The 22,627-nt window shown below is 38.1% G+C and overlaps 1 protein-coding gene across 1 annotated transcript; it reads left to right on the top strand.

Moving 5' to 3' along the window:
* Positions 1 to 3,294: 3,294 nt before the first annotated feature.
* LOC120515509 (G2/M phase-specific E3 ubiquitin-protein ligase-like) lies at positions 3,295 to 22,282 on the top strand. Its single transcript, XM_039736570.1, has 6 exons — positions 3,295 to 3,326; positions 4,679 to 4,788; positions 5,740 to 5,824; positions 6,126 to 6,442; positions 6,617 to 6,795; positions 22,085 to 22,282. Exons 2-6 carry the CDS (start codon positions 4,740 to 4,742, stop codon positions 22,280 to 22,282), a joined length of 828 nt encoding a protein of 275 aa, XP_039592504.1. The 5' UTR covers positions 3,295 to 3,326; positions 4,679 to 4,739.
* Positions 22,283 to 22,627: the final 345 nt, after the last annotated feature.

Raw genomic sequence — 22,627 nt, 5'->3', positions numbered from 1 at the left:
AATCCAAGATACTGTATAGGGATTAATTGGGTACTAGTTAAAACACAGAACTTGTTCAGGTTTGATATTTGATCCAACAGTAACTGATGTCCACGTTTCAAGTTAAATTCTGTTTGAGGTCATTTTCAGTAGTAATCATATTTCACTTTATACAGCAAAAGGATATTTTGTCATGTTTATTTCTTCCATCAGGTTGCAAATTTAAATGTTCCTAAGGACCAGCATATGTCACCTTTATTGCTGTGATTATTATTATTTAGCATGCATTAAACTTTATATCCAGTTAGGGATGTACTAAAGAAGGGGGAATGTAGATAACCTGCTGACAGTTTGGTATTTTGTCCTAATCCGCTTGCCGTACCTCCGGGTAGGTCTGTATACGTTTGAGTGGTGTATGGGCTCTCGATTATTGAATCTGAGCATGTAAGTTCTCTGCTGGTTAATAAAACCACATTAACTGAATCTATTGCTTCATCATTATCATACTGGTGAACATGCAACATTCTGTATATTTGAAACCTATATATTACCAACCAAATGAAAAAACGAAATAAAAAAACACAATGAAATTAATTAATATATGAAAACATGAAGTTAACAATAAAAAGTGAGGGCATAAACTTAGCAAATAGTGAGAGCGTAAAATTAACAATTAAACTACAGAACATGAAATTAACAAAAAGTGAGAGCATGAAATTAACCAAAAGAAAGAGTGTGAAATGAACAAAAACGACAGCATGAAATATACGTTAAGAAGCCGCAGCATGAAATCAACAAAAACTGAAAACGGAAGTGAACTTCACAACGGAAACAGCATTTTGGAAACGGAAATGTCCACACCGGAAATAAGATTTTCAAAACGAAATCTGTGCAACGATATCTTCAACTGATCAAATTTAAAGGTGAAATGCAGAATATTCTGTATATTTTAAACCTATATATTATACTGTATACATGCAGTGTGGCGACTGCAAGGGTCTGTAAACGTTTATCTCCTGAGCATTCAACATGTTAAGTGCGGGAAAGTCCTCTTCAGTGAAGGGTGTTAATAGTTGGCTGTAATAACTGTCCAGATTTCATACGAAACGACGAATATATACTGGTTGTTCTTGTTAAATATGTGACTTCCTGGTAATTAAAAATGAAAACGTTGTCTTGGGAAACTGAGCAAAAAGTTTAACATCTTCACAAACTTTTAAAATAAAAATGTCAAACTTGAACTAGATAACTGCGGCTACATCCTGTCGTGTCGGCTTTTTCTTACTCCTCGCGAAGTGTTATTAATAACATTTTCTTATCAGAAATTTTCGAGTGCGAAAACGCGCATGAATTTCTTTCTCTTTATTTGGTTGTGGTCCCATATGGTGGGTCGACGGTTCAAACACATGTGGTATTGCGGACACGGGCGGCGGGGGGCATGGACGGTGCGGTAGGTGGGTTTGCGTCCCCTACGAGGGTTTACCATTCATTTTACTGTTTTGTTACAAATACTGCACTTCTTCCTGTAACAAATGTTCTCATTCTCCAAAGGCAGACAATGTTTTGTCCCAATTGTGGCAGTCAGCTGGGCACGGGCACTGCGCCAGCTTTTTGTTCCACCTGTGGGCAATCACTTGCCTTTCTGCCGTCAGCTGACCAATCGTCCTCGGCGCTGGGAGGACCACCAACAGGTAATATGTCTCTTGCATTTAAGTATATGTAATTTTTTTCGCTACAGTACTTTGTGCGCGCTAAAGCGAATAACCTATTTGAAAATGTTTAGGACGCCAGCATCCTGAAAATTCTTCAACACTGACGGAGTTTTTTCGTTTCAAAGAAATAAAAAACAAAGAAAGATCCGTTAATTTTACCACTAAAAGAAAGTCTCAGAAGGATACTGTAAGTTGTGTACAGGTGCGTCCGAATATTTTAAATATTACACGCGTGAAATATATTTTATAAAAATCTGTTCAATCACTAATTAAAGGTATCGTTATTTATGGGCGTCTTACTCATTTATTTTTATGAAACATATGAATGAATATACAGTATACAGGTGCTTCTGTATACTTAAAAGTATGTATTGATTTTTTGATTGTTTGCTTTTCTTAGCGAGGGCTCTCTCTGACATTATCTGCTCTTCACGGTGCTCCTTTGAAGATAAGATATGTTTGCATTCTTTTAATTGTGAGAAAGAACTGCCATCTCTGTCTTGTAATGAAGCACAGTTTAAACGTTTGACTAAAGGGTGTTATTTCATGTCTAGAGGGCTCTAATAATGTTAACAGTGTGGGAGAGTTTATAAGGGCTTAAAATATATAAAAATAACCGTACAAACATATGGTTTCTACTTCGCGGAAATTCATTTATCGCGGCAGTCTGGAACGGATTAACCGCGATAAACGAGGGTTGACTGTATAGATGAACATAAATGCGTTTTTTTAATTCTGTAATTTCTCAGTTCTAATCCAGTTTATGCAAAACTACTTTCTTTTTATTTATTTTATCATGTTGTTTCATCATTTCTTTCTTCATTACTTTTTCTGTATGTAGATTAATGTAGGAATTATGAGGGAGTCTGGAGGAATGTTAAAAAAAGAAAGAGGCAGGACATTACCACTTCGAATGCCTTCAAGAAGTTCCAAACATGAACTTTTGCATGCTGCTGAGACAAAACTCTGCACATTCAACAATGATTTACCACCAGGCCCATATGTGCTTTTGTATACTGATGGGAGTCTTGTTAATAAAATACCAGGATCTGCAAATAATTTTATACTACAAGACTACAAAAATGAAATTGGCAAACAATTTAACAGAATAACATTCTTCATCTGCCCAGAGGCTGAATACAATAAATTAGGTAGGTTCAAAATCAATTCATATTTAAGTATTTGTGTATATTTAATTACAAATCACAGAAGCAAAGGGTTAATTGTTCTGTAAATAGTAGTAAAATAACTTCTACAGTTTGGGTTGATCAATTCCTAGTTATGCACAACTTGTGACAACCTGTTTAAAAATGTAAGAATTTTGCATTTTTCGTAGTTTTTTAAGGATGTATCTAAGTATGTTTATTACTTAAATGACTATCAAGAAAGAAAATAAATATTGTGGTTTTTAGTGATTTATTTGAAAATATATGCATGAGGAATTTGAGCATCTTGTACATTATTAGTGAGTATATATACTCAACTGTTTAGGATACAATTCTGCATTTTTAGTTGGTGGTTAACTTTTAATTATTTAACTAATATTTTTTTGCAGAAAATGACAGTAGTGATCCTGAAGAAGTGACTATTCATCCAAAACATAAAATAAAAGAGGACTCTCTCAATAATACTGTGGTAAACAATTAATTAATTAATACGTTTATTCATTCATAATCAGCACAGCTAAACCTTTCATAGTGAAAGGTAGTGTAAGTAGCGCTTAAAGTAAAACAGTCATAATGTTTCACCCAAATGTTCTGTATAAACAGCTAACTAGCAAGTGCATTGTGTAGAAAACCAGTTACTGTTTTAATTTGCAATTATATGTTTTGTTTTTTTTTGGAATTCACTTTTATCTTCCAGCTTTTTGTCCACAGTTTCCCCAGGGAAAAAAATTAAAATCTAACTGCAAGGAGTAAAGATGTGGTAAATCTGAAATGTTTATTCATGCTTATCCTGTGTATACGGTTTAATATTTTTTTCTTATCTTTGATTACTTTATACTAATACTCTGATATACTTTACTAATACATATACTATCTATCTTACTGCTTCGTGGTGACAATAATAATATAATTTTACAGCAATCTTTTTGTATTAAAGAGGAATTTAATAACCTTTTGCACTAAAGATAAAGAAAAAGTTGGAATTTAATTGTCTGTCCACACCAGGATTAGAGGGGATGTATTAGATTGGGATTAGATTGTATTCCATTCAGTGCTGGTTAGAGATCTGGTGTTCAAATAAAAGAAGAGTCTTTGTGATTAATTTGGATGATTTTTGAGAAAGGCCTGGAGTTTTCAAGAGAGATGGTTTTCATCCTGACTAGAGAGGATCTTTTAATTTATCTGAAAATATGACAGCAAAACTACCTGGCTGACTGATCAGAGTTTATCCCAGGACACAGCCTTCTTATCATCACAGGCGCTTGTTTATCCCACTTGTAACTATTCTGGAGCTGTTGCCTATAATTCCTGCTATGGGGCATTTTTAAATTAGCTACTTTAGCAAAATCTAAATAAATTAATACTCATATTATAAAGAGCACAATTAGACCAAAAGTTATAAAGGGATTCTCCACTAGGAGTAACTGCATTAGTAACAATTTCAGTTAAAACAAAAAATATAACAGTAGTTTAAAACCATGTTTGCAGTTTAAAATGCTGGTTGGTACAAGTTCTCACTGACTGAATTGTTGTTTTCATCTCCTCTGTTGTTAACTGGCCAGAGTTCAACAATTAATCAATTAACAGATAGTGCTGAGCTCTGTTTATGTCAATACATTTTATGTACTCATTATATAATTAGAAAAGTTGTAATTGCATTTTACCTGAAAACTTGACACAGGGCTCAGTGTCTGCATTTAGTTAAAAGTGCTGTACAAAAATGAGAATTTAATTGAATTAAAATACAGTATTAGTAAATTACTGTTATTCTGTGCCTGTTGTGTTTGTTACTGTTTTGATTTTCAGTTTCTGTTTTAACAGATGTTTTTTATAAATCCTGTATCAAATGAAAAGCAAAATATGGCAAGCGCATCATCAATAGATGTTTCCACAAGCTACACTAGTGTTAGTACGGGTGCACATTGCTGCAGGTATTATCAACAATGCTACCTATATAATTTCTGTTGAATATGTTGCTGAACAAAGTATTTTATAGTATCTCAATTGTTATCAATATTACATGTATTAATAGACACAAATTAAAACTTTTTTTCTTTTCATTATTTAGCATGAATACCACTTAAAGTACATTTGCAAACCAAGCAATTTAAAATTAGTAATATCTTTAATGCATGCCTTAGGACTCAAATCATCTTCAAATGTAACATTCAAATAAGAGGATACTCTTACAAATGTAATATATATGTAAATAATCACGTTTTCATATTGATTCTAGACAAGAACAGGCCATTCAGTCCCAACAAAGCTCGCCAGTCCTATCCACTTAACTCTTCTTAAAAACACATCAAGTCGAGTTTTGAAAGTCTCGATTCTCTTTGTAAAGAAAAACTTCCTAATGTTTGTGTGAAATTTCCCCTTAACAAGTTTCCAACTGTGTCCCTGTGTTCTTGATAAACCCATTTTAAAATAACAGTCTCGATCCACTGGACTAATTCCTTTCATCATTTTAAACTCTTCAGTCAGGTCTCCTCTTAATAATCTTCTTTCTTTTAAACTATAAAGGCTCAGCTCTTTTAATCTTTCCTCATAACTCATTCCTCTGTAGCCCTGAATCAGCCTAGTCGCTCTTCTCTGGACTTTTTCTAGTGCTGCTATGTCCTTTTTTGAATTTTATTAGTTTATGTAGTAGTATCGTACATTAGCCAGATTGTTACTTATGGGCAAAGTGTAAATAATAATAAATGTAATTTATTTAAAATTTCTTACAATATAAAAATACAATAAGATAAGAAGAACAACGTAGTAAACAGATTTCATGGGGGGGATGGTCCAGCTTGTCTATAGGCAACATTTTGAAATTCATCACTTTTACTGTTGATCCTTCTATCTCAATATGTAATTGCTTTCTTATTTTTTCCAAGAAAATATAGAGGTTTATGCTCCAATTCTAGTTGAAAGTGATACTTGTAGCTCATCAGAAGATGAATTTGCTCACAATGTTGATTGGTAAGTTTCTGTGTTTCTCTTCCAGTCTGAATAAATGTAGTTAATATGGTAATTATTGTTATTTAATAATGATTTAATATCTGTTTCATTTATATTATATGTTCTTTAGAACAACTCATGGTTATCTTTTAAATTAATGTGTGTTTTATTGTCTGTCAGCAATGAGTAAAATCTTGCTATATATCCTACAGATATTGTGGCTGTTGCTTTTTTTTTATATAATTGTTCCTCAGTAGTTGACTTATACTGGTTATTTATAAAAAGTAAATTTTATTTCTCCTATTTTTATTTTTGCATACAGTTTTAATGACAAAATAGTTAGTGTGGAAGACATCCTGGAAAATTTAGCCATGCAGATTAAGCCTGAAAAAGTCTCACGGTTCAATATAAACAGAGCTGACATTTGGGATGGAGCTCTACGTGGTTTTAAGTGTTCGTCCTTTGATCCAGCACACACCAGTTTAGTGAAATTCAGTGGTAATACTGGCTACATGGAGAGTGGCATTGACACAGGAGGACCCAAGCGAGAATTTTTAGAGCTCCTAATGCAACATCTTAAAAACAGAACACTATTTGAAGGAAGGGAAACTGAAAAATACTTGACTTGTGACAGTGCTGGTGAGTGTTATGAGCTGTCACATCCTGTAGTGGACTGACATCTTGTACGTGTATGATTTCTTGTCAGTGTAGCCATTATATAATGTGCATTAACTATGGCTGAAATAAGTTAATTGAAGCAATGGATAGTTGAATGGATGTGGTGACTGGTTTGGCACTTTGTTTTTGTTTTAGCATTTGATAATGATGAATATTTCATCATTGGGCGAATGATCGCTGTGTCCATGGTTTATGGTGGCCCTGGGCCACAGTTCCTTTCGAAAAACTTGTTCAAGTATATTTTATGTGAAGGTAACTTTTCCCCTGATACAAAAGATGTTTGTGATCCAGAAATACAGATGATGCTACAAAAGGTATGACATGACTTTATATGCATTTTAAGTTTTAAAGACTTAAATGCACAGTAAGGCAGTAATATTACACAGTAATGCTTTTTCCACAGAATGTTTTAGTGTTTTTTGAAAATTGTATACTTCATTAATTAGGATCATTTGTGAGAAAACTAAACTGATATTTATTTCACTGTGCTAACATTATTTTGGTCTGTCAGTGTCTATGCATGTTTCATACAAATATATAAGTACATATTATTTGTAATGTATTTTGATTTTAATACAATAAATCAAAATGTTATGTAATACATGAGACCCTTTTTAATTTGAAATTCTCTGTGTATATGTGTTCCATTAGGCTACCATTCTTAGATGTGTGTCTCCTAGACCGCAAGGTAGTCAATGCTGTGGGGTAATCCAGGGAATAAATAGGATCTCCTTTGCATCCCTGTTGTAATCAGTGTATTTGAAGATAGATATTGTAATAGTATTTTTCTGTTTTAAATGTTTTGGAACCCTGGACATATCAAATATTTGATGTCCTTTGGTAGTGGCTATTACTAAATTACTTTTATAATGCCTCCAGTAGAAACTGCAGAAGGCCACAAGGAGCCATGAGAAAATATTAAATCTTTTGGGTAGCTGGGAGGATAGTATACCTAAAAGCAGAACGATACAAACAAGTCACGTCATTTTAAACTATAAACCATTGTTTTATCTGCATGTTTTCCCGATCAGTCAAAACCGGTGAAATACCTGTTGTTGCCCCACCAGCTTTCTACTGCTTTCCACCAGCTTTTACTTTACTTAATAAAGACCCATAGAGAAAAAAGTGAAAATGAAATTCTATAAATATTAGTTTTTATCATGTGTTTATTGTATATTGTAAGTTATATTGTCACCAGTGGTGCATCTACTGTTGAAAGATTAAATAATGCTTGTCACTGTTGCCTTTTTATTGTTATATTTGTAGCTGGGACACACAAATTCATAGCAACTAAATTTCATGGCTGTGAAGGTTAATTCAAATCAATTCAATTTGTGTTTCAATTTGCAAGTCCTGTCTAAAGGTGGTTTCTGGTACATGCTGGATGGTGCCGGAATAACTAATTTAAATTATGCAAAATCTAAAAATGTACTCAGGAAAGAGAATACCTAAAATATATTTATTTAAATATAAAGTGTTACAATATTAACATAATTAATATTAATATATAAGTGATTGAAGTAATAGTACTTTACATCGCGACATACACAAGAAAAACAAACCACATTGATACATACTACAAAATATTCAGGTATTACAAATTTCTTTTAGCCTCAAAAATAATTCTACAGCAGATCTCCATGTGAGTGGAGTTTGTAAATTGTACTGCTGCTTTATGAAATCTAAATATTCCTGTATGGTTTCATCTCCACAATTGCAAATTTCCTTGCATTGTGTTGCCAGTTGACGAAGCTTCTCTTCTGAAACATTGTATCCAAAGTTTCTTGATTGGAATCTAGACAAATAAGCAATATGTTTAAAAGAAGAAAAAAAATGAATATATTCAGAAGTCTTTACAATTAATTGAGTACTGTGTAGTCTAAACTTGAGAACATTCTTAAAATGAATCATACAATTTTAAAATCTGTAACTCTCCCCTTACAAACTTGGCTCTTTACTTTTACTGATGATTAAAACAAAGAAAACTTAGTCTTGGCAAGATATTTCTTTATATTTTCTAATTATTCTAAATGGAATTGAAACTCGCTTTACATATATCAATTTATTTATACCTATGTGGTAGGCTAAAAATCTCATTGGGAATTCCAGACGGACAAGCTGACATCCTCAAGGGTCTAATTCTGTGTTGGTTCCAGAGGTCTTTAGATTCATTCAAATCCTTTTGAATCAATTCAAGAAAAGCAAAGCGCAGCAAACATTTATGCTGGCGGCTACCATTGAAATTGCCAGAATCTTTCAGATCCACCAGGACTTCCATCCAGAACTGTGACCTGAATTAAATGAAATGCAAGAGCTACTTAAATATAGCTTTGGATGCATTTTTTTAATTGCGTTCTTTAAATTGTTTTGTTTACTGGTGTAATAAAGCTTTCAATGAAGGGCAATCAGTAAAATATATCACTGAAAAGGTTATGGACTGGAAAACTGCACGCAGTTACACATTTAAAATAAATCAAGTCTATGATGCAGGGGGCAAGCTGTTTTTTCAACATTATTCATAAACATTTTGCAGTTATTCAGTAAGTTACGACTGCACTTTCTATACCAAAATATATACACAAATATTCTTATTGTTGCTTTCTGAAATGTGCCCACCAGGATTCTATTCTCTGATTCATTACAGAACTACCATAAACATGACTAGCTGCACCAGCGAAGTGGTCGTTTCCTTGAGAGCGCAACGTGCACTGCATTGCTGCTATCAAGGTGTTTTCTGTTCCGCAATCCGTCCTCAGTTTAATTGGTACAATCCCAGTTTTGCTACACAAAGCACATAATTTGTTGCAATTACTGCTGGGTTATTATTCGTTGGTCCGCATGAAAGCCATCGATGCACCCGTTTACCGCTATGCCGTAAGGCTTTAATTTATCATATCCATCTACATGCCAAACCTAGTTTGGACCCAGTGAGTGGTACACTCTTCGGACAAATCTCCTTGTCCTCCTAGCTGAAGTTGCATACGGATTAATTTCAGACAACAAATTCATGACATCACGTCGCCTCATGCGCAGTTTATATTTCTGCAGTAACACCTGATGCATCATTCTATATCCAAGAAGCTGACCCGGCCCTTGTATCTTGATCTCCAAGGCCACACGCACTTGACTTATATTGGAGTAATTCCTACGTTTTGATAATCCCAGTTCTTTCAGGCGCATTTTTAAACTTCTTAAACACATACTTATTCCATGATAAATTTTCAAAAAATCAAGAATGACCTCATATTTGTATCCTGCGTAGAAGTACTGCGTAATCCAATCGGTGACCAAAAGTGTGTGCTCATTCCCACTGACTAAAATAAAAAATAAATTACATTTATGCTTATGCGTCAGTTTGTCACTTACCATATTTTTGTATGATAACGTCATGCTAATTGCAGGGTAAGGGAAAACAGTAAAATGCAAGAGACATATTACCTGTTGGTGGTCCTCCCAGCGCCGAGGACGATTGGTCACCTGACGGCAGAAAGGCAAGTGATTGCCCACAAGTGGAACAAAAAGCTGGCGCAGTGCCCGTGCCCAGCTGACTGCCACAATAGGGACAAAACATTATCTGCCTTTGGAGAATGAGAACGTTTGTTACAAGAAGAAGTGCAGTATTTGTAACAAAACAGTAAAATGAATGGTAAACCCTCGTAGGGGACGCAAACCCACCTACCGCACCGTCCATGTCCCCCGCCCCCCGTGTCTCGCAATACCACATGTGTTTGAACCGTCGACCCACCATATGGGACCACAACCAAATAAAGAGAAAGAAATCCATGCGCGTTTTCGCACTCGAAAATTTCTGATAAGAAAATGTTATTAATAACACTTCGCTAGGAGTAAGAAAAAGCCGACACGACAGGATGTAGCCGCAGTTATCTAGTTCAAGTTTGACATTTTTATTTTAAAAGTTTGTGAAGATGTTAAACTTTTTGCTCAGTTTCCCAAGACAGCGTTTTCGTTTTTAATTACCAGGAAGTCACAAAAACTGTAGTTGTGAAGGGATTATATTTAACTAGAACAACCAGTATATATTCGTCGTTTCATATGAAATCTGGACAGTTATTACAGCCAACTATCAACACCCTTCACTGAAGCGGACTTTCCCGCACTTAACATGTTGAATGCTCAGGAGATAAACGTTTACAGACCACAGTGTGGAATCCAAGCAGGAAATACCAGCGACATGACTCCCTGCGAGACAGCAGTGCTGCTGCTCCGCCACCGTGTCACCCCATGTGTGTAATTATTAACAGTATTCATTATTTAAATGAAATTACCGATTTATCTGTAAAATGTAACATACATACTTTAATGCATTTCATCATGAAAGTGATATCAAGTATAAATCTAAAGATTCTAAATCTGCAGAGAGTTGGAATATCATACATTTAATGTGTTCAGTGTGGGGATCTATTGCTGCTTGCCGTAACGATTAAAATCTAGGTTAACGTTTACGACAGTCTGCTTTAATGATAAAGTAAACTAAGAGGTTAAAGTGGACATTTCGAGATTAAAGCCGAAATTTCGACTTTAATCACAAAATACACGTTTTCACCAAGTCCTTAATTTTTTTCAGTGGCTCAAATACAGCGCTGTACATTATGCTGCTGTTGTGAAGTTACAAAAAAAGACGCCACAGAAGACGGTATGTGAGACTTTTAAAATGTATTGTGTTATAACGATCGGGAATATGCGACGCTTGAATTAAAGCCGAAATTTCCACTTTAATCACAAAATACACGTTTTCATCAAGTCCTTAATTTTTTTTCAGTGGCTCAAATACAGCGTTGTACATTATGTTGCTGTTGTGAAGTTGCAAAAAAAAAAAAGACGGCACAGAAGACAGTATGTGAGACTTTTAAAATTTATCATGTCATTACGATTGGGAATATGTGACGCTTGAATATAAAAGCACCACAAATACATCTGTATGTCGGCATTTTGCTTCACCACATCCAACCATTCATCGAACATCGAAGCACGCACACCAATCTTTTAGGATCCACAAAGCTTTCTGTCACATGTAGGTAGTAAACAGAGACTCGCATTCCAACTTTAAGTACACTGCGCCCCCCGACTTTTTGCTGGTACTGCAACTCGCGCACACTTCGCATTAATTTCTGAGGACCAGCTCAGAGGACGCATGAAATGAATGCTGAGAACACGCGGCAGCACGCGTTCTGAGTGTGAAGTATAAACGAGCCCAAAGAAGGAGCTGTACAGTTGCAAAACAAGCAGCCCATTTAAACATTTAAAAAGCAAACATGCTGGCCAACTGAAAGACAGTTGTAAAACATCAAAGAAATACATATCTGAAGCACAGCGATTTACCTGCAATCAGTGCCAAATAAAGGAACAGTGCAAGAGTTTTCAAACAGGCATAAGACGTTATCCAGGTAGCAGGATGGGGGTTTACTAAAGAATTGAGTTCAACATCTTGCCGCTTACCAGTCATTAATATTTATGAAACGTAAAGCCCGTTGTTAGCGTAATGGATGAAATGTAATAGTGTAAACCAACCATACCTTTCATTGCATTTTGTCACAGGTTTTTGTGTTTGCTTGTAATTAAAATGATGGGTACAATATAAACAATATACATAAATAAGAATGTTCAATAGACTTAACACTATGCAAAATATTTGTATTTGTATGCCTGAAAATAGTTTTTCTTTCTTAAAAATAAGTAAATCTTAATAAAAATATAATTTATTTGGATTTAAAAGTACTTACATAATTGCATTAGCAATAGCATCTACAGAAATAAAATATAATTTTTGTATTTAATTTTGTGTTGTTACAATTGTGTTGCGTTCATGGCTCCTCCCACAACCCAAAGACATGCAGGTTAGGTGCATTGACAATTTTATATTACCCCCTGATATATGTGTGTGTTCACTCTGTAATGGCTCTCTCCCTGTCCAGGGATTGTTCCTGCCTTGCATCCACAGAGGCAAAATAAGATTAAGTGTAAAAACGTCAATGTTGTTTTTTCTAAATACAAATTTAAAACTTAACTAAATGTAAAGCTAATATGACAAAATCTTTCTCAAGAAAATAAAAGGGCAAAATATAATAGAAAATGCAAATGTGAAATATTTTTTGTAAACATTAATATTCTAAGGGGATCAGTTTAAGTTCTTTAATGAAGTGATTGCCTGTTTTACATGTATTAAACAAATAACCAAATCTTTGTGAAAACATGAAAGTTTATATTATTTTTATTATGCTTGTATGTTCATTCTGGTTGGCATTGTGGTACAGTGGTAATGTTGCTGCATCACCGTAAGGAGACAGAGGTTTGTGACCCTGATTCTCCCCATTTGGAGTTTGAATGTTCTTCCAGTGTCTCTGTAAGTTTCCTCCCACAGTCCAAAGACATGCAGGTTAGGTGAGCTGGCAAAGCTAAATTGGCTATAGCATGTGGTTGGTGTGTTTGGCCAACAATGGATAGGTGCTGTCTCCAGGTTTGTCCTTGCCTAGTAAAAAAAAAAACAGCCCTGGTCTAGAGTAAGAGGGCTAGAAAATGACATGACATGTTCAACATATTAATTTATATTTTGTAATAGATTTGTGATGGTGACCTTGATACTGTTTCATGATACTAGATTTAAATATAGACTCATCCATTAACACGGTATTAGCCATTCTACAACACTACCATCATTTGAAAACAAATTCCTATGCTCTTTAAAAAATATTGGTATTGGAAATCTGACACATAAAATACTTGCATCATTATCGATTTCAAAAACAGCAGTATTGCCCATTCCTACTTCCACACAAATAAAGACACACTGAGGTCTGGATACAATTTTAAACATGCCACTTCAGCTGGGTGCGTGTGCAGTGAACAGGAACCCAGAAAAGACAGCACAGACAGAGCACCATTTTATTGCAATGGAGTTCTTTTTTGTTTATTGGTTTTGTTCAAGTTTGCTTTATTGTAACCGTGGATTTATGAACGAAAGGATGGATGGGTGTTATTTATTCATTATTGTTTCTTTAGATGGTATTGTGCATAGGTTTGTTTTGAGTTGCGCAGGTTGTTTTCCCCTTCAGGGCAACAGTTAATTCCATCCAGCTTCAAGGAAGTCCTAGAGGAAAATTACATCTTCTTTTTATGGGTTTAGACATGTCTGATAGGGGTCAGTTAACCTGGCTTGGTGATAGAACAGAAAGGTTTAAAGGGATAGTGTTTGCTGGAGAGAGGGGCTGAGCACTCATTAGCAAGAGAGTTTCTCAGTGGCTGGATGCTTTAGTGGAGTTAAATTAACTCCTGATTTTTTTAAATGTAAGGAGCTGGTTTGGTTCAAGACTGCCTCAGAGCCTTATTTTTTAAATAGTGTCAAGGCAGACTTTTGTACTGACCTGAAAATATTGCCTTTGGGGTAAAGCCATATTTTTGTTTATTTTGCTTTTCTCATATGTTATTTTTGTACATAAAACTATTTGTCAGTTTGGATTATTTGACAAATTATTTTCCCTTTATTTTTCCTTTTTACTTTTTGTGTATATATTTCTCCACCAGAACTTTTTTTTTTGTTTTTACAAATCAGTTTTGTAATAAAACATATATTTTTTAAATAAATAAAACAACTTTTTTTCTGTGTCTGTCTCAGACTCTGGTCCAGGTCAGTCCCAAACTACTAGCAGGGCACCTGCTCCTGTAGGTGGCTTGTGACATTTTTGGTGGCACAGGTGGGATCAACTGGGGTACATGGCAGAGACAGCACCCAAAAGGGCATGTCAACAGTCCCAGGAACAGATGTAGGTGCAGGAGCACTATTACAGTTCCACAATACAGCAGAAGCTACAACATCAGAGAGTAAGACATTGGAGAGAATATTTCAGCAATTCCTGTCACCACAGGAAAGCAAGGAGAAGCAACAGGAACAAATATGAAAATCTTGGTAGCATCAGTTTAACTTACTACAGGAGGAAGTACAGCATTGATGTGAGGAAACACATACAGTTGTACACGGTGCAGTCTGTCTTTCAGCTGGGAGGGGAAGTCTGACCATTACGGGGCTAGTGGATGCCAATCCAACTGGTGCAGCTCCAGTTGGACCAAGGTGGGTAGACTGCCCAAAATCCCTTCTTACTGGGAAGAGGAGTACATAGAACTGTTCCTGGTAACATTTGAAAGGATGGCAGTTGTCTTCTGTTGGCCCGAGACTGATTACCCCTACATTCAGGTAAGGCCAGTGTAGCTTTTTTGCTATGTACCCAGCCAAGTCCATAGTCGTCACGATAGGCTGCAGAACTGGCATCCTAGATCACCTGAGGATGTCCCAGGAGCCTGCAGTGGAAACTAAAAGATATGAAGTCATCACCCTCAACTAATCCTGTCCTTACAGGTGCACCAAAGGTGGGGGCAGGTTGTGGTTCTCTTTTCTCTAAGGTCAGGAGAGGGTGTGGTTTAACAAGCACAGTTTGTTATAGGTTTGACCAGAAAGGACATAAGAGAACACAGTGCCCAACAGCCCAGAACAGTGTTGTGAAGAAAGAAAAGTTTTGTTATGTGCCATGTCGATTGCCAATGAAAACAACAGTTTTGACTAAGGAAAAAGTGGTCAATGTTTGAATTTCTTGTTGGACCAGAAAAGCAATTCTGGGTACAGGAAGTACCATGTCATCGATGAAAAGTTGTTGCTGACAGCTAGGAACATGATTCTGAGGTGTGTTCATGGTGACAAAGTCTCTTACATCCTGGTGAAGTTGAATATTGAGATAGTGGGACAGATGTATGCAATATCTGTTAAGGGAGTTGGAAGAAATGCCTAATTCTGTCTGATTGGGGCTGGACATGCCAGAAGTGGATGGCATGTTGCAACAGAGCCTGGTGAAGTAAACCTGGGGTTAACCAGAGCTCATGCATCTGCTGCAGTTGAAAGTGATCAGCTGGCTTGGAAAACTGCCATTTACCTTGGAAGGAGAAAGCATGGTCCGTAAGACCTGCAGGCAGAGGGAACAGGCAAGAGTGTTAGGAATTTCTATAATGCACCAAAGCATTGCACCTGTCTCTGAAACTCAAATCGGTCCGTCTTTCATTTTAGGGCACATAGGGTCTTTGCAGCATGGTGATCCTAGTCTGCAGGACTGCATTGTGAAGGCAGAAAAGAAACATAAATCTGTAACTGGAGAAGCTATTGTATTAGACCATGGAATACTGTACCGCCAGAACAAACAAGGCAAGCAGTTAATGTTACCAAATTTGTATAGGTAAAAACTCTTATAAATGGGACAAAAATAGCAGACCAGATTGCTAAAATTTGTATTAGCCAAGTTGGTCTAAAGATATAGGCAATCATTGCAAGAACTGTCCAGAATGTCTATTGGTAGGACGTATAAATATGGGAGACAGGCACCTTTGATTGCATTTCCTATGCTAGACGAGCCTTTTAACAGAATGGCCATTAACATTGTGGGTCATCTTCCATGGAGCAGTAATGGGCACGTGTATTCTGGTCGTCTGCAACTATGCTACTAGATATCCTGAGGCATTCTCCCTAAAGAAGGTTAAATCCATCCAGGTAGTGAATGCCCTAGTGTCCAAGGATTGATCCTGCCTTGTATCTGGGGCCTTCTGGAAAAGCCTCCATCTGCCCTTTAACCTTACCCTAGATAATGATGTAGGAATAAAGATTGATAGATGGACACACTGTAATTTATATGTGCACAAAACACCACCTTCGTTAATTGGGAAGACTGCTTTAAAAAACTTTGTATTAAATTAATAAATGTAGTAAAACAACCCAGTCATTACATCGATAGCCTGCTCAGTACAGACCTGTGTTGTTGCATAAACTGGTAATTAATGGTTACCTGCGTTGCTACTTGGCTAGGTTTCATGAACCATATGCTTGAATCTGTCCATGACAGAGCAAATTCAAACACACACCAACATTTAATGAAATCAGGAGATATTAACAGTTTTAAGTCAGTCTCACCAGTTATGTTAAGCATGAGGTCCCAAATTAGGCTATGCGCGCGGCTTGTGAACCAAATCTAAATTAACTTCACTTTAATAATAAGAAGACATTTGATTATTTTAGTTTAACAGTGTATGTACACATCTGTTTAGTTTAGAATAAGTCTTCATTTTGCTTGATTATTTTCAATGTAATGCCATTTGCTGAGATGGAGGTCCACTTGGTAGCTTGTGCAGGACCATAGAATCAGTCACTAGATGCAACACTGGCAGCAAACCACCAATACGTTTTGCAAAATAAGTCACTCGTGCTCATAATGTAAGTTGCGCGCAGACTTTTGGCAGCAACACCCCACAAAATATAACCCACACTTACAAAATGCACTTAAAATGTAAATTGTGCCTACAAAATGTAACTGTCACTTGTAAAATATGTTCAAAATGTTACTTGCATTTACGAGACATCTGGTATGTTTGGTAGTAATCTAACTCCGTATCCTTGGACTATACATTTTTCAAGGACCTGGTAACCCTGATGTGGAAGTATAGTCTTGAGCATCCATGTCATGGTGTGTCAATTGGACCCAACATGATTGTACAGTTCAAGCACATAAACTGACTGAGTTGTTGTTTGACCATGATTTCTAAAAATCACACAGTGTATGCCTGGCATAATTTGGCATCCCAAGTCTCCTGGAAGCTCCATGAATCTCCAGAAAATCAGCGTCTTCTCCCAATCACCCAGAAATACCTCTTTAAACACTTAAAAAATCTTTAAACAGTTTCACTATTTTTTCTCTCATGGAGAGAAACCCTTTGTGGATGATTCTGTCACTGCATGCACATCATGAATCTGAAGTCCTGCATTTTTCAATGTTCATGTATACGTCATGACAAAGTGGCGGAGCATCCTGAAAAGAAAAAATATAGAACAAATGTTTTGTCAGAGTACACAAAAGTTTACCCTTGCCCCATACTTGTTAACAATAACACTGCATTAGCTTGTTGCACTGTTTGTGAAAGCACTGTTTACTTAGCCAGCAGTGGTTTAAACCATTGCAGAAGATGTATTTAGCTAAGTGAGGCGTTACATATTTGAGTTAATATGAGCTGCTAGGTTGTAGTCATTTAGAATAAATTTGTGTGGATATGAAATATTACAGGTGTATTTCTCAGGTGAATGAAACCAAATTAATTAAGCTTTGTTGATAATATAATTGCTAACAGAAATGGAAAAGCAAAAATTGTGGTATGTTATTTATCATTTTTAATTCATTACTGCATTATGAATAAAAAACTGCAGAGCAATTTTGTGAGGTCAGATTGGGGAGCATGCACTGCTCCCTCTGGAAATGACCCTCTATCTGCCAGAGCCAGATGTTACGTGGGCATCTCCTTGGCCTGGTCCAGCAGCTCAGGCCCTCAATAATGAGGATCCTGCGAGCCAGATCACCTTGAGGAATCGCACCACATGGCCGTAACTGACGCTCCCTCACAATGCAGGTAATGTGCCTCATTCAGGGCTCCGTGAGTAACTGCTCATTCAACACAAACTCAGACCAGTAGTCCCAAGGATTTTCCGAAAAGACACACCACCGAAGGAGTCCAGTTTTCTTCTCATGTCACTGGATACCGTCCATGTCTCGCAACCATATAGCAAGATAGGAAGTGCTAGGAATTTAAAGACTTGGACATTCATCCTTTTACACAGATACTGGGAGCACCACACACTTCTTTTCATCGACTTCATTGCCCTCCATGTTATCTAGGAAGAGTCACCAGAGACATGAATGTCGCTGCCAAGGTATGTAAACTTCTCAACAAGGTCAACACTCTCCCCACAGACAGACACACTGCTGATGGCTGTGCCTAAGAGAACATTAAAGGTTTGGATCTTGGTTTTATCCAGGACACTCATAAGCACTCTGACTCTTAACAACAATTCAGCTTCCAACAACATGTACATTTTTACATATGGGCTTACAGAAACATGAGAAAACAAATTTTGTGTGTGGAGAAACATAATGGAGAATAGGAAAAATAATAAACATTAAAGTATCTTTTCGATCTGTGTAAAAGTCAAGATTTTTGTGAACGTTTTTGTTAATTGAATTTTTAAAAAACAAATAACACTCCATACATATAACTCGAGTTTTACAAAAAGAAAACGATTCGTAACAAATCAACCCCCACCCCTAAGAAAGAGAGCTAGTCCAGCAATGTAAACCTTTATTCTAGTAAATACAAATTAATAGATACAATAATAAATGAATAGAGATAAATGGAGTAAAAGAGGGGAGAGAACATGCTTCCTCAATTTAAATGCTTATTCTGAAATGTTATTGATTCGATCCTGCCAGGTTTTGAAAATGTTTTGTACAGATCCTGTAAGTGGAAATTTGATTTTTTTCCAGTTTCAAATAGTATATAACATTAGCTACCCACTGACTTAGAATATGTGAATTAGGATTCTTCCAATTGAGCAAGATGTGCCAATAGTGTAGTAAAGGCAATCACAGTTTGTTTGTCCTTCTCCACTTTAAGCCCATCTGGAAGTACACCAAACACAGCTGCCAGTGGATTAGGAGGGATTGTGACATCCAAGCTGTCTGAAAGGCATTTAAAGATTTTGGCCCAAAATTATGTTAATTTGTTACAGGCTCCAAACATGTGACCCTATGAGGCCAGAGCTTGATTGCAGCATTTGCAGGTTGGATCTTGCCTTGGAAACATTTTGGACAATTTTAAACAAGAGAGATGTGCTCAATAAATACTTTTAAGTTGAATAATTCTATGCTTGCATATACAGAGCTTGAGTAAATTCTGTGCATTGCTACTTTCCACTCCTTTCCTGAAATATTGAGTAAGAGATCCATTTCCCAATTTTCTCTTGGATCTTTGAAAGGGATGGGCTGTAAAATAGTTTTATATATGACAGAAATGCTGTCTGAGTCCTCGAGACTGAGCAATATTTTTTCCGGTATAGAGGTAGCTGGGAGGTAAGGAAAATTGGACAGGTTCTGTTTAACAAAGTTTCAAATTTGAAGGTAGTGAAAGAAATGTGTAGCTGGTAAGTTAAATTTGGAGTGTAATTGTTTGTAGGATGCAAAAATGTTGTCTATGCACAGATCTCCAAGTGATTTAATCCCAGATGTTTTCCAGGTATTAAAAACTGCGTACGTTTGAGAGGCTGGGAAAAGGTGGTTCTCATGCAGAGGTGCCACAGATAAAAGCTTATCTATCTTAAAATACTTCCTACATTGGCTACATATTCTGATTGAGTGAAGCACAGTTGGGTTGTTAGTATATTGGCGATAACTTATGTACAAAGCAAGGAAAAAAAAGACGTACTGCAAGATTTTATTTCTATTCCGTACCAAGCCTGTGTATGTTCGTCTATTTCTGTTCATGTCCATAATTTTATAGTATAGTTTGTATGTTTGCTGCCCAGTAATAAAATTGAAGGTTAGGTAGAGCCATGCCAGCCTTCTGCCTTAGGTCTTTGTAGGGTTGCTCTTTGGATGTCTGGATGTTTTGAATTCCAAACAAATGAGGTTATGGTTGAGTCTAATTTATTAAAAAATGATTTATTGATGTATATTGGAATTTTTTGAAATAAAAAGAGAAGCTTAGGAAGGATACTCATCTTAACAATGTTATTTATTCCAGCTAAAGTGAGGTGAAGGTTTGACCATCTATGCAAGTCTTGCTTAATTTTTCCATACAGACAGCAAAATTTTGTTGATAAAGAGGTTTATATTTACTTGTTATGTTTACCCCTAGGTATTTAAACTGATCTGCAATGATAAAAGGGCAGGTGTCCAATCTAATATTGTATGCTTGTGAGTTCACTGGGAAGAGCACACTTTTATTCAAATTGATTCTGAGACCAGAAATCTTTTGAAATTCTGTTAGTGCTGTTAGGATTGCAGGCACAGTATTTGTGTATATATACACTGTGGAGCCGACCCGGACACAGACAGGCGGGCATGTTGTTTTTGAACCACCACACATTTATTTACAACTATTTACAATAATATTAAATGGTCACTCAGACCCAGTTCGTGCACAATACCCCAAACACACAGTCCTGGCCACAAATGCCAGTTCTTCAGGCCGCCTCCACACCTCTCTCGTGCCGTGTCCTGCTTCCACCCGACTCCAGCCTTGAATGAAGGGAGACGGCCCCTTTTATCCATTCCCCGGATGAGCTCCAGGTGTTTCCGACACTCCCCCGTTGGCCACGCCCCAGCGTGGCGGAAGTGCCGGCTGTTCTCCCGGCAGCTCTCCGGGTGTCCTTTTAAGTCTTCCCCCCAGCACTTCCTGGTGTGGCGGAAGTGCTGAGGTGCCTCCTGGCGGTAACCACAGGCCCCTACAGGGTGGGGCTTCCATGTGACCCCCAAAGCAACCAGGAAGGCGGCCCCCACGTGATCCAGGGTGGGCGCAGACCCACATCCGGTCCCTCACGGCGACCCGGCCGGGTCGTTGCCCCTGGCAACCCTGACAACACATACATATACAGTATATACTGTACATAAATACACACACACATATACATATATACATACATACATACAGATAAATATACATATATATACACACATACACATATATACATATATATACAGATCTACATATACTGTATATACATATCTACATATATACACACTGTGGAGGATTGCCGGCTTTCCATGCCGGTCCGCACCCCCAGGCCACCAGGAGGATCTCTACCGACAGCAGGATCGTGCCCCGAGGTCCAGCAGGGCCTTATGGACCTTGTAGTGTTTATACACAGCCCTGCTGGATACCTTGGGGGCCACCAGAAGTCGCTGTGGGGGGGCTTATGGGCTCTTTTGTACCCTATGACCCGGGAGTACGTCATGGTCACGTGATAGGAAGGACCGACGTGCTCCTGGGTTGAAGAAAAGGACTGTTTGCCCTGACCCGGAAGGAATAAGGAACTGTGGACTGTTGGGACAGGAACACCTCCGGGTCAGGGGCTATAAAAGGACGGTGCCTCAGTCCAGACACTGAGCTGAGCGGTAGAGGAGCAAGTGTCTGGGCGAGGAGGAGTGTTTATTATAATATTGAGTATTGGATGAGTAGTGTGGAAGGTGCTTGGTGCACTGTGAGTCACAATAAAAAGTATTGGACTTTTACTCTTTGTTTGGAGTCATCTCTGAGGTTTCAAGGGTGCACGACTGCCCTACTGCCACACTGGCGTAGTCGGCAGGATTCTCTGGCCGTCTGTTGGCAGAGGACCTGCATCAAAAACAAATTTTGTGTGGGCAGACAACCCTCGGTCGATTCCCCATCTTTTCACGGAGGTGCAAACACCACCCGCTACCGAGAAAGCTGCAACAGAGCGTGCCATCCTGTTCTGCAGGGCCATGGGAAAGAAGACCGGGAAAAAGAAGGTCAGTCCCAGCGGGCTGCAGGGCCTGACGGACGGCGAGAGGACCTGGACCTACCTGACGGGGAGCGAGGAGGACCGTGTGCTGCTTCGGGCCGAGTTAACCCGGGGAGCGCATCAATTGGGACATGGACCGCTGTCGAGCACGTCGGCCTCCCTAGACAGTCCGGGGGTTTTGCCATCCGCTACGGAGGGAGCTGCAGGTAAAACGCCCGACATTTCGGGCATATTTCTTTCATGTTTTGCAGACGCCCGCTGAGAGACTTGCAACGGTGCCGCGACTGACTACCTCATGCTTCGGCAAAATGGCCGCGGCTCCCAGAAGGCAGGCCAGGACGCGAGACGGCTACCGACAGCTCCAGTCGACAACAGATTGGTCACCCGCGGTGAATGCCGGGATAGTGGAGGTAACCTGGAGTCCTCCGACGAGGCCGGTCGTCCCCTAACGGGTCCGAGCCTCCTGGAAGAGGAGGGGGAGGCGTGCAAAGCATACAAGCCGCCACCGAGGGACGGGTTGTGGCTGAAGGGTCTGCCGCGGAAAAGAAAAAGGCAGATCTCAGCCGGCTTGTAGTAGCCAGCAGTCCCTCTGAGGACTCCGTCCCAGGAGCCTTTGCGCGACCTAGCTGAACACGTGCCAGGAGGCGACGTGCTCATTGGTTCTCGGCCGGTGGGTAAGCAAAACGCGGAAGCGAAATTACAGCCGGCCGTAAACATTAACTCTGTGGACTTATGGGGGCTCGAGGAATACCTCGCGCCCCTTCGCTGTTTCTTACAGGACTTACAACAGCTAA

The sequence above is a fragment of the Polypterus senegalus genome, chromosome 15, assembly GCF_016835505.1.
Source record: "Polypterus senegalus isolate Bchr_013 chromosome 15, ASM1683550v1, whole genome shotgun sequence".
NCBI classification, from domain to species: Eukaryota; Metazoa; Chordata; class Cladistia; order Polypteriformes; family Polypteridae; genus Polypterus; species Polypterus senegalus.
The sequence above is the reverse complement of the archived record's forward strand: the minus strand, read 5'-3'. Positions and strand labels throughout refer to the sequence as shown.